The sequence below is a fragment of the Mobula hypostoma genome, chromosome 7 (assembly GCF_963921235.1).
Source record: "Mobula hypostoma chromosome 7, sMobHyp1.1, whole genome shotgun sequence".
Lineage (NCBI taxonomy): Eukaryota > Metazoa > Chordata > Chondrichthyes > Myliobatiformes > Myliobatidae > Mobula > Mobula hypostoma.
This window is the reverse complement of record NC_086103.1, coordinates 145,217,985-145,231,664: the sequence shown is the minus strand read 5'-3', so window position 1 is coordinate 145,231,664 and position 13,680 is coordinate 145,217,985. Positions and strand designations below refer to the sequence as shown.

The window sequence follows — 13,680 nt, the reverse complement described above, 5'->3', positions numbered from 1 at the left end:
TGCCTGGCCTGCTGCGTTCACCAGCATTTTTTATGTGGATTTAAATCATTCTCTTTCTGTAAATAATTAAACAATGGGGAAAATCTGTTCTCCTATGTACATTGATAATTAAATATTTGAGAAGGGAAATAGGCACGACTGCATCCCGTGATTAATAACCCATTAAAAGTTTCTTGTGCAAAACATCAATGATTTGGTGTTTGAATCAGTGGGTAATGACTATGGTGATGAAATTGAACTTGTCATTGCAGCCAGAAAAGCAATGCAGAAAATTGGCAGTGGAATAAGAAGTTTTCCAGTTAATGGGGGAGCATATTTATTTCATGTGTACTTTTTCTTATAATTGCTGTTTGGTAATACATTGGAATTTGGTTGTTGTGTTATAATGTCCAAGCTATCCTATGTGCTTTGTTTTTGTTTATCTCCAAACTACTTTTGTCACATTTTCTGAACTTGTAGCAGCATAAAAAATATTAAAGGTTAATTATTTTAATTTAAACCTTCTGGAATTTGAGATGTCCATTTACTAGGATCAGCTTTGTATTTTTTCATTATATCAAAGGAAGTCATTCATCCCATTTCATCTACACCAGCTTTGAGCAAACCCGCTACCCCTCTAATTTTCCCTTTAACCTATTCTTAGATTCTACCATTCACCATATCCTGAGGCCACTTCAAAGTGGACGGTTAACATACTCCACGGAGCCCGCAGTGTGAGTCAGGTTTGAACTTGTCACTGAAGGTGTGAGGCACAGATGTATTTGTTGTTATTCTGCCACCCAATTAAAACATACAGCTGCTAATTCTGATTTGTAATTTATCCAACACATGTTAATACTTTCATTAAGTGTAAATCACTAGTACACAAGGTTCTGCAGATGCTGGAAACCTTTAGCAACACGCATAATGCTGGTGGAACTCAGCAGGTCAGGCATCATCTAAGGAGGCGAGTATGCATTCAACATATCAGGATGACACCCTTCATCAGGACTGAAAAGGAAGTGGATAGAAACTAGAATAAGAAGGTCGGGGGGAGAGGAAGGTGTAGAATCTGGCAGGGGAGGTGAGACTAGATGTGGGGGAGGGGGAATTAAAGTAATTTCCCATCCTACTAGAATAATAGGAGAGGATTTCTGTCCACTGTCAAAGGCAGGATCTCCTAGTGGTTGTTGTGTTAATTGTTGAGGGATAGTGCAGAGCACACCAGGATGCCAGCATGCAGGATTCTCAACTGGCCTTTATTGATAATCCTGTTTATACAGTATGTGAACTCCTCCCATGTGGGAGTGGCTAACCAAATGGTATAGGAATAACACTATAAAGTACCACTATATCTCCCCTTCTTGAAACAAAAGAAAACTAGGTATCTCTTGTCCACAGACTGAACTGAAATTATAGTCACTAAAATTGAGCAATTCAGTTCACTTTACCAATAACATGTAAATTAGCTTTCTTACATAAAGTTAAAAAAGAATTGTCAACATTATGACTGTCTTTCTCTTTGCTTTTAGTGGTGTCTCTCTCTGTTTTCCTCCTTGTTTAACAAATTCCCTTTCTTTTAGAGCAGTTTCATTTTGTGAAATGTTTTCAACAATAGAACTCTTTAAAAAGCACTAAATCTAAAGGAGGTCAGGGTAGACTACCTGAGCACTCTGGCAAAGTGAGAGGATTATTCTGTCTCTTCAGTCACTTGCCCTAAGCTATTAGACTATGGAGTATATCTCTGTGGTGGGACAGATAAGCGACCCGATCTGGTATAGGTTCCTGGAAGTGTTGGAATGGGTGGAGATTCTTGAACAGGCGCGTCCACCTCAGGTAAGTGATCCTCGTCATAAGGATCAGGTCACTCTATTTCCTTCTCTACCTTTCGTGCACTTAGAAGGTGTCTTTTGCACACTTGTTCTGCCTGATTTTACCTTGTGACGTTCTGATTCCAAACAATCATGGCGCATGCTGCCGGAGCATTGTTCCTTTGGTGAATTGGTCTGAAAGCAAAACAGCTTTACCACTCACAGGCAGTGACAGTGAGTCTGAGATCATGCATGCTATTTGTTTTCTCATGCTGTGTTATCTCAAAACTTCTCACTTTGTCTCAGTCAGTAAGTGAGGTTGGAGAAGGAAAGGAAGAACGGGCAGGCTTGTTCTCAGTCTCCGGCCCATTGGTAACCCTGGACTGTAGACATTCACGAGAGATGTGGAGCAATAAGTTAGTGGTGCTTTGGAGGGGTCTTTTGCCTTCAGTAGGAAACTCTTAATAATCTGCGCTGTTCTTTCCACTTCTCCATTTGCCTGTGGGTACTATGGATTGCTTGACTGGTGTTTGAACTGAAATCCCTAGCAGAGGCTTTGAATTCTGAGCAGCTGAATTGTGGACAGTTGTTTGGCTCAAGTGTCTCTGGTATTCCATGTCGAGTGGATACAGCTTTCAGATGCTGTATCACTGCTGCTGAGGGTGTAGAGGACAGCTTGGACACTTTAACATCCCGTGAGTAGTAATCCACAGTGAGAAGATACTTGTCTCGTTTTCAACTCAAACATGTTTGTGCCTGCAATTTGCCATGGAAAGTCTGGGAATTCTGTGGGACAGGGAGATTCAGCGTGATTATTGTGCAGTTTTCTGCATGCTTTACATTGCTTCACATAATCTCCCACATGTGTGCTGAGACCAGGCCACAACACAAATTGCCTTACTGTTAGGCAACATTTTCCAACGCCTTGATGTCCTCGGTGGATTTGACTGATAATTTTGGCATGCGTGTAAGCGGGAATGACGAGTCTGGAGCCCTTTAGCAGTGATTCACCAAGAATGGTGTGTTTGTCTGTTTCAAGTCAGTATGGTCTGAGTTTGTGAGCTTCCTTTGGAACAGCTGGCTTTTCATGCTCACATGATTATATGACCTTGCTGCAGATTTAGTTTTTTTTCAGCTCAGCGCAAATATTATCCAGTTTACTCTGTGATGTAGGAAAGCTTTCACATACCTGAGCTAAGTATGATGGTATCTTCCATGAGGGCGGAGTCAGTTTCCATCTACTAACTTCTGGATGGCATCTTAAACAGAGCATCTGGTGTTGTGAAAGAGTTGCTGCGGACATGTTCAATGTCATAACAGTATTGCGTAAGCATCATATTGAATCTTTGCAGATGTGGAGGTAAGTCATCCAAGTATTTTGAGTTGAGGAGGCTGACAAGTGGCTGGTGGACTCTTTTGAGTAGGAATTTAGTACCTATCAAGTAGCAGCTGAAACATTCACAAGCCCACATTAGAGCCAACATCTCCTTTTTCGATTAGGGTGTAATACTGTTCAGTAGGAATCAGCGCTGTTGATGTATATGCTACCGGTTTCCATACACCACTGCAGTTCTGCATGAGCACTCCACCTAGGCCGAAGGAAGAGGCATCTGCTGAGAACTTGACTACTTTGTTCAAATGAAAGAAGGCCAATGTTGGTGGGGAGATGAGCTCTGCTTTAAGTGATGAGAATGACCTCTGTGATGTGTCCCAGGTCCAAACATTTCTCTGACAGAGGTCACGTAATGGCTTTGTTTTCTCTGCCAAATCTGGAATTACTTTTCCTTGCTGGTTTACCATGCCAAGGAAACTGCTGATCTCTGATACATTTGTAGGTTGTTCCATGTTCTGAACTCCTGCCAGTTTGTCTGAATCTGGTTGCACTCAGACTTCTGAGGACAGTTGGTGACCTAAGAACTTCACCTCCAACTTTGCAAATTGGCATTTCTTTTTGTTCAGGGTGGTTCCAGCCTGTTTGAGTTTCTCCAAGGCAGCTTCCACTCTTTTGCCATGCTGCTCACTTGAGCCTCCGGAGATGATGGTATTGACCATGTTGCAGACTACTCCTTCCAATCCTTCCAAAATTTGGTACATCCTCATCTGAAAGAATTCAAAGGCTGATGTTGCCAAAACGGAGTCTCTTGAAGCATAGTATGATAAAGGTTGTGAGCTTCTGTGACTCAGGAGTTAAATGGATCTGCAGGAACCTTGAGTTTGCATCTTGATTGGTGAAGAACTTTGCTCCACCCAGCATACCAATGTATGCTCAACAGAGGGTAGAATATACTTCCTCCACCTCACTGCATTATTCAGCTTGGTTAGATTAACACAGATCTTCACTGTGCCATCTGTCTTAGGAACAGGAACAGTGCTTGCACACCAGTCAGCTGGTCCATTCCCTCTAGTTATGATGTCAGGCATCTCCCTTTTCTCATGATTAGCTTTGGTTTTGTTCATCAATGGGATTGGTACAGGCCTCATTGTGATCAGAGAGTAGGTCAGTACTCCTGGGCTCAGTTGGATAAGGTATTCTCCTTTCGGTACCCCTCGGTCTGTGAACAACCCTGGGTATTTCCCCTGCCACTGAACATTGATTAGTGAATCCAACCTTCAGCTTCTTGATGATGTGTTGGCCCAGTAGAGGTGAGAAGAGATTCTGAACAACATAGATGCCCTCCTTTAACTGTTCCTGATTTTTACAGATGAAAGAAATAAACATTCCTTTCACATTTTGCTTATGTTTCCCTAGTCTTGTGAGCATAATGCCTGTTTTCTTAACCAGTTTTATGAACACATTCGGGGATGGCTCTGCCCCAGTGTCCATTTTGAACTTCACTGCTTCATTTTGCAACTGAACTGTAGTACACCAGCCTTGTCTATTTGAATCTAGAGACCCAAGGAAAGCTCTCTCTTTGTCTAAATCATGGTCTTCTTTGACTCCTGAAGAGCTGTTTTTGAGTGGTAACTGGCTTTTATAATGGCCAACTCTATTGCATTTGTGGCATTTCACTTCTTTTGCTGGACAGAACTTTGACATGGAATGGAGACTTGCCACATTTCCTACAGTTGACACTTTCCCTGCTCTTAGTTTTGCTTGTCTGAGCTGAGCTCTACTGTCACCTCTTTCTGTAGTCTTTCTGATTGCACTTTGTTTGTACCCTTCTCTTTGTACAGCTTCCAGCTTTATCCTAGCATCATTTTCATGCCTGAATTCTGTCTGTTGCTGATGAACATTCTCTCTCTATCTAACCATAGTAACAGCTATCTCTAGTCTGAGATTTGCCTGCAGCTGAAGTCTCTCTGACAATTTGTTGTCCAGTAGCTCAACAATAGTCCTGTCTCTAATGAGCTCGTCTCACAGGTTTCCATATGCAAAGTTGTCTGACAGACCATACAATGCTGTGATGAAGTCATTTACATTTCATCTGGCTCCTGTTTTCTGGAGTTGAACTTTGCATTTTGCTTTCCTGTGAAATATCCTTAGAATTTGCCCTGCACTGTTTTGTACGCCTTTTTCTGACTGACTGGCAATTCTAATCTGCACATGAAGTTATCTACTTTGTCACCCATGCAGTCTATCAGTGTGCTTACTTGATGCTTTTCTGAAGCCTGAATGAGATTGCTTGCAACCCTAAATCTCTCAAAAGTGCCTGAGCCATTTCTCAAAGACCCTTGGTTTAGAGAAATCAAATGTCTCAGGGGGCTTTATTAGGCAAGTAGATGTAGGTACTGCAGGTATTTGCTCCATTTTCCCATTTGCTTATTTTTTCTTTTGTTTATTTGTACTACAAAAATCTTCTTTTCCTGTCCTGAGAGTTTGAGTGACTTCTCTGCTGCATCTGTGCACCTGTGCACTTACTCAGGCTAGTGGCCCACAGATTATTACAACGTATCCTTGTTTGAGTGTAGCTTGAAGGTATTGCCTAGCAAACCTGACCCCTTCTCAGCTCATGCCTCATGTTCGCAAACTAGCATAGGCAGATTAGTTGATATGTCTCTGGATATTTTTCATAGCTATGCGAACAAGAACAGTCTTATTATAAATTCTTTCTTGTTGGGGATCTCACTTAGTCTGCAGCATCAATTCTTTGTTGATGAACCACTTCTGACACCATGTTGTGTTCATTATTGAGGGATAGTGCAGTGCACACCAGAATGCCAGCATGCAGGATACTCAACTAAATTTTATTGACAGCCCTGATTGTACAGTATGTGAACTCCTCCCATGTGGGAGTGTCTAACTGAGTGGCACAGGAATAACACTAGTAACTACCATTTCATTTCAAATTCCCATTCCCATTCCATGGCCTCCTCTACTTCCACGATGAGGCCAAATTCAGGTTAGAGGAGCAACACTTCATATTCTACCTGAGTACCCTCCAAACTGCTGGTTTCAACGTCGAATTCTCTGACTTCCGCTAATTACACCCCTCTCCCCAATCCTTTCTCTTTTTTTTATCCCATTCCACATTCTGTTTACCCTCTTACCTCCCCATCACCTCCCTCTGGTTCCCTTCCTCTATCCCTTTCTTCCATGGACTACTGCCCCTTTCCTTTCCAGTCCTGATAAAGGATCTTGGCCTGATGTATCAGCTACTTATTGTCCTCCATAGATGCTGCCTGACTTGCTGTGTTCCTCCAGCATTTTGTGTATGTTAATCGTCATTAGTAATTTACACCATCTTCAATGAGATTCCACCACCAGATGTGTCTTCCTCTCCCCTCTCTTTCAGCATTCTGAAGGCATTGCTCCCTTTGGGATTTAGTCCCTTGTTGTACTCTCCATTTCTACTAACCACTGTCCTTCTCAAGGTACTGTAACCCTTCAGTGTTTCAGCGAAAAGATACCTTTGTTTATTTCTTTTTGTTTGTATTCTTCTCCATCCTTTACCAGAACCCTGTCACTCAATTGGGATTTTATTTGATCCCAATCAGTGGTAATTGAAAATCCACTGCAGATCAGATATGCAACTGCTTGGATATATTCCTGAAGGTTTGTTGAACTTTGGATGATACGAGAACCTCTAACGCCTTGTATAAATATATGCATAAATCTTGTACAGAGTAAAGTTCAACACACGTCACACTTTCTGTTGTCCCATGTTTGAACTAGCACTATCATAATGTTTGCTCTATTGATTTTTTCATTGCTTTTCAGTTTTTTAATGAAATAATACAGCCATTGTTAATACCACTGATCTTTGTTTCTGAGCTGTGGATTCCTCTGCACAAAGTCAGATATATAAAGCACAATCTTTGAAGTCCTTCGGGAGTATCAGTATTTCAAGTGCAAACAGGATTACTGTGTTCTTAGCTGGTTAGAAATATCACTGCACTGGCAAGTGACCTAATAAATGCAACTTGAATGATGTTGCCCCATCCATCAAACACAAGATTTCCCCGCGGAAATATGTTTTTGACTGCAATCTAAGCTTGCAGTATTGCAAAACAGAACTGGCCAAGCCATATTGCATCTTATTAGTGCAAGTCATATCTAGGTCGAAAATTAAGCTGTCAACAGATGATTGGTATAGAAAATGAAATTAAGCATTAGGATGCAAACACGAGGAAATCTGCAGATGCTGGAATTTCAAGCAACACACACACACACACACACACACACAAAATGCTGGTGGAACGCAGCAGGCCAGGCAGCATCTATAGGAAGAGGTACAGTCGATGTTTCAGGCTGAGACCCTTCGTTAGGACTAACTGAAAGAAGAGATAGAGGTTTGAAAGGGGGAGGGGGAGGAATGGAGCTAAGAGCTGGAAAGTGGATGGTCAAAATGTGGTCGAAAAGTTGAAGGGCTGAAGAAATTATAGATGATGTTTTAAAATCCTCTAACTCAGGGGTTCCCAACCTTCCTAATTCCATTAAGCAAGGGGTCCATGGGCCCCAGGTTGGGAACTCCTGTGACTGAAACTTGAATCTCTGTAAGGCATTCCAACAATGCTGATTGTTTATATCTTTTCTTTGCTGCACAGGCATTTTTTTCTGATTGAATTGGTTGAGGAGAGATATACAAAGCAATTAAGGATTGCCTGTCCAACGAGTATATATCTGCTTTATTTAGAGGAGTATAGGCATGAGCAACCAATAGAAGTATTTCTTCCTTAGTGCCAAACAAGCTGACTCACTATTAAGTAGAAACTCATGGCCATTTTAGGAGAGTTGGTAGTCCTAATGCACTATGGCTTGACCTTTGGAGATTTGAAATGATCCTAAAGTTTGTAACGTAAACTGGTTTAGTAGTTCTTGTAGTTGACCAGATTTCTACCTGGCCTTGGCAATGCATCAGGTACAGCTAAGCAAATACAAATATTGCCGGTCCTGGAATTTTGAATTCATGGGAACTGCTGGAAATTTGCAGCAGGTACAGAAACAGCTGCAAGCACCTTTTTACTATGTCTTATAGCAAACAACAGTTAAATCCGAGTGGATCAATCATGATTGTGTTTATTTTACATGCGGCAAGGGAGGACCATCACCACTCAAGAACTGGTGATAGCTTCGAGAGAAACAGACAGCATAATCCCTCCTGTATACCAAGTGTTAGCTAATGTCTGTCAGTTCATGGTCAGGGTACGTTCTGTATGCCTGCTAAATCAGTGTACTTGGCATTCTTCCAGTAACATCTTTCTTTCTGCAGTCTGCCATATACTTGACGTCCATCGGCATAATGTTACACGAACACTATAAGCAAAGTACTCTGGTACAATACAGGTTCCATTTTGTTACAGACAAAAATGCGATTTTGTTTCTGCAAGTAAAGTACACCCCCACACAGTTGTGAAGAGAAAAGAAAGTTTTTATGTTTTTGGTCAATTATCTGATCAGAACCAGTGAAAAGATCGTCAGTACAAAACACTAATTGCCAAAATCTGCACCATCCGCCAAAGGTGGAATTTCCCAGTGGTCAGCCATTATATTTCCAATACTCATTCCTGTTCTGACATGTCGATCCATGGCTTCCTCTTCTGCCATGTTGAGGCCACTCTCACACTGGAAGAGCAACACCTCATATTCCATCTAGGTGGCCTCCAACCTAATGGCATGAACCTTGATTTCTCCTTCTGGCAATTTTCTCCCCTTTTCTTTCTTTTCCCCTCCCCCTTTGCTCTTCTTTGCCTCTTTCCCCATCTGGCCTCATACTTCTTTTCCCGTGTCTTTCACTTCCCCGTGGTGTTCCTCCTCCTTCCCTTTTTCCCATGGTCCACTCTCCTCTCCTATCAGTTTCCTCCTTCACCAGTCCTTTACCTTTCCCAACACCAGGCTTCACCAATCACCTTCTAGCATGTGCTACTTCCCCTCCTTCCACCTTTTTACTCTGGCATCTTTTTCACTTCCTTTTCCAGTCCTGATGAAAATGGCCTCGCCCCAAAATGTTGACTGTTTATTCCTTTTCATAGACGCTGTTTGACCTCCCGAGTTCCTCCAGCATTTTGTATGTGTTGCTCTGGAGTAGTAGTGGTAGTAGTTCTTTTCTTTAAATGTACACATTTTTAAGAACTATATCTGCAGTGATTAGTTGCTCATTGCACAAGATCCAAATGGTTAGGATCCATGGGGTCTAAAACGGGTCAGCAGATTAGATCCGAATTTGGCTTGGTAAGAGAACACAGAAGGTGATAGGGGGAAGCATTATTTGCTTATTTGAAGCCACAGTAGTCAGTGCAGAGACCTTTACCCATTAACAATTTGTACTTGAATCATTAGTAAGTTTATAGGCGACAGAAAGATTGGTGTTGTTGTAGACGAAGTGGATAATCAGAGTACAGGATGATATTAATCAGTTGTTAAAATAGGCAGAGGAACCAGTGGAATGTAATTCTGATGAGTGCAAGGTGATGCACTTTGAGAGGACTAGCAAGCAGAGGACTTTGACAGTGAAAGGTAGGTCCTGAGGTGGTATTGAGGAACAAAGGGATCTTAGTGTAATAGTTTGAGGATTCCTGAAAATTATAGCACAGGCAAATAAGGTGGTGAGGAAAGCATATGGAGTTCTTGCCTTCATTAAACTCATAGAATATCAAAACAGTGAGGCTTTCATACAACGTTATAGAACACTATAATAAGGAAGGAGGTGATTGCACAGGAGGGAGTGTAGAAAAGATTAACCAAGATGTTGGTGAAATGAACTGATTCAGTTATGAGGAGAGCCTGCAGAGGCTGGGTTTTGTCTTCCTTGGAGTGGAGGAGGCTGAGAGGGTACCAGATGGAAGTATACAAAAGCTTGAAAGGCATTGATAGTATAGATTATTGTAAACTTTTCCCCAAAGCAGAGGTACTTAAAACTTGAGGTTATAAGTTTAAGGTGAAGAGAAAGTGGCTTAGAGAATATATGAGGAGAAGTATAGATTCTGGAATGCATTTCCTGAAAGGATGGTAGAGGGAGGTACATAGACAAATTTAATAGTAATACTACACATGAGTAATTAAGTGATAATTAATTTCAAAATAACCAGATGAGAACATCGAGCCATTCAAGAGAAGCATTATGAGAAAAAAAAGCGCAAGAAAAAGATTTAAATTTCTACTGCATTCTTAATTTTACAATATTGGAATCATTTTTAATATTTTCTGTTCACATTTGGGGTGCTTTGCTAAGCGCACCGTGGTATTTTCCATCTAGTCAAAATATTATCGACAAAGTTCACAATGTATTTTATAATTGTCTTTGTGGATATTAAATTCCTTCCTTTTTTTTAAGTTAATGCTTCTATTCTTTGAAGATTTACTACTGAAATAGAATTCCTATGACCAGCCAATAAAGAAGATCTTACTGTCTATTTTCTACTTTCCCTCAGCAAGTTGGATGATTTCTGTAATTATTTTGCTTTCAACTCAGCTGTTGTCGCAAATGCTCTGTTAAGATCAGTGTAATAACGGATTCATCTTCTAGAGAATGCTATGCCGAAGTGATCAATCAATTATTGCATCTTCTGTCATACTGTCTCAAAACCCAAACTTTGATGATTTGCCTTTTTGGAAATCTGTTCTAGTAAATCAGCAGTATCCCAGTATTAAAAAAATCTAAACAGTTTGTGGGTGTTTCTGGCACCCAGTCAAAGAAATAGAATGCTATGATTTTTTTATTTTGTGTAGTAAAACATTTATGCTTTAACATTCATTGTCATGCAAAGATGGGTGCATATTTTTAATAAATTTCCCTTTGCCATCCATAACCCAAATAGCATTAAGCATATTCCTGTTAATTTATATGTGTGTGTGTGTGTGTGTGTGTATGTAATTAGCTTGGATAATTCTGATTTGCCTACCCCTGTTTTCTCAGTGTTCTTCAATTACTTGATTTTAGAAGAAAGCATAATTCAGCAAAATATGCATATCTGAGAAGATTAAGACTAAGTACGGTGGAGACTGTATTGGATATTTCTTAGATCTGTCAAGTTAGTGTGAATGTCTACTGTGCCATACATTAGGAGTTGACATTGAGACTTTTGTACAGAAGAAATCAATTTTGAAGTTAAGCAGTAGTGTTAGTAAACATGATGCTCTGTGTTCACATTTGAAAGGTCTCTTCCCTGGAAGATGAAAAGACAAACACACAGAGAATTGCTCAAAGACGATGGAACTGTGGGAAAGGCAGGCTGCGACAACGGCCGCTTTCAGACTGTGGCCAGTTTGCAAGCATTAACTTTTCTATCCCAGAGAATGGTCTTCCTATTCAGCCTCAAAAAATGGAGTTTGGAGATTGTGAAGGTAGCACTGAGACACCTTGTGTTGACTCCCAGGCACAAAAATATACCAGTATTCAGCAACATCGAAATGAAAAAAGAAGACCCATCTCTGTAATTGACGGGTTTAATATCTACGGAAATAATAAGTCTGAGGAAATGGACCTTTTTACAGTACAAGTAAGATGATGCTCTTGCTGCTTCTACTATACAAAAGACTTTCCCACTTTACTCTTATCTTTGAAAATTTCTCTTCTGTTCTTGATGAAATTCATATATGGGAAGTAGACTTGTTCCTTTTTATTATACAAATTCAAACACTGATTTTTTAAAATGCTTTTTGCCAAAAAAAAAGTGAAAGGCAATAATATCTGCCAGAGTATGTTTATCTCTTTGAGATGAATTTCTTTTCTCTTGTCTTTAATTAATTTTGGTGACTGTATCGCAAATTCACGAATCTGGTAAAAGTGAATTAAAATTGTGATTATAAAAGCTATTTATTTCATGCAATGCTTTGACTTATGAAAGGATAGTTGATCTATTTCCCATGTTTTAAAGTTGAAATTAAGTGAAATTTTATTTGTTGCTTACAATCATCCAGAAGAATCCGTAAAATTTTCTGTTTTGATTTGTCACACAGTAAGATGTTTTCAGTGGGATTACAGCAGAAGCAGCAATGTTCTTTGAGAATTTGAGTTGGTGAGAACTTGTGAAGACCAACATCTTCAGTGTTGCCAAAGAGAAAGTTCAGAATTTTTTCCTTTGATTGTTCTGGAAAATAAATTGTTATGAACACCTTTTATTGCAGGTACTACTGGCAAGGTCGACATCTCGTGTCCATCCCTATCTCCTTTCAAAAAGGTCTTCTTGCACCTTTCCAATTGTTGGGTATGAATTCCAGGAGTTGGACCCACCCAATAAAAATAAATAATAACATATTTCCAGGTCTATATGGTATATAACTTTGTTGGGAGAGGGCAGGGTAATTTGCAAGTAGGTATGTTCCCATGCTTTCTGCCCCTCCACCTTTTGCTAAAAATTACTATTTAATCCTTTTTTAAAATCCAGGTGAATCAAGACTGTCTTGCATTCTCCCATCCACCCTAATTGTTAAAGTTAGTTCCTTTGTCTTAACTATTATAGAATGATTGAGTCTGTCATGAAAAGAACAATCCAATTTAATCTATACTCCTGCTTCCCCCACTCCCACCCCCTTCCTTTCCATGTAACCTTGAGGTACATATTCAATGAAAGTTCCTATGAATTCTGATTCCATTGGTGGAGGTGGGAGGAGGATGGAAGTCTTAATTGTGATCAGGCAAACCTCTGTAAGCAATTGAATTTTGGAACTACTTTGCCTGTGTAACTCCTGTTACAGTAAGTTGTTTAGAAATTTGTCAGGCTATTAAATCTTAATAGAAAACTTTGGTCCACAACAAGTGTAACAGGGAATTAAATGGTGATGGGGAGTACAAAATTAAATATCAGGATAGAAAAGTTAAGAAACAAAAATAATGTTTTTTTTAACTTAAAGGACAAACTATTAGGATGGCTAACTGAATTGCCAGCCTTGCCATAGAACAAAGATAATAAAGGTCAAGCAGGTTACTCTTATCGAATCAGTGCACAGTGTTATCATCACAGCTTGAAGGTGCAAATATGTGGAGTTCAGACTTGTGTGAGAGGCTTAAGGTGTCTCGGCTTGCAAATATTGTGGGAGTGGGACTAGAGTACTATGGACATTATCACCATGAATCAGCACTCAAAGGCAAAAAAAATGCAATGAATGGAAAAGGGAGAATTTTTGATTTAATCAGTTTTTGGTGCAGTGTGATTCAAAGTATTTTAGGTCGGAAGGTTTTTTTTTGCTGAGTTAGCTGGACTTCTGTGAGCAAAAGTTTAGATGCTACAGGTGACTTCTGAATCCTTTGTTAGAAAGTGAAAACTATTCCTGATTGATGAGTCAAAGAAAATGGCGAATAGCAAAAGTAGAAACTACAATCCCTGGCCAGGCCCATTTCTCCTTAGAATATCCGGTAGTATGAACCCATTCCTGGTAATTCTGCAATACAACGTACTGAAATAAATACACTTCAACCTATCAACCCACCTTGTTTATTAACCTGTCCCTGCCTGTTCTTCCTTTCAGCCTGCTGGATGCTTACCCCTGGCCACCCCCCGCCCCCCTGACTCT

At 40.1% G+C, this 13,680-nt stretch overlaps 1 protein-coding gene across 5 annotated transcripts in view; it reads left to right on the top strand.

Moving 5' to 3' along the window:
* Positions 1-13,680, top strand: part of LOC134349620 (spermatogenesis-associated protein 13-like) — a 252,000-nt gene that overhangs the window by 158,278 nt on the left and 80,042 nt on the right. For all 5 annotated transcript variants that reach the window (XM_063054213.1, XM_063054215.1, XM_063054214.1 and 2 more), the window contains one exon: positions 11,325-11,666. In XM_063054213.1, the coding sequence (XP_062910283.1) occupies positions 11,325-11,666 (342 nt within the window). The remainder of the gene's footprint in view (positions 1-11,324; positions 11,667-13,680) is intronic.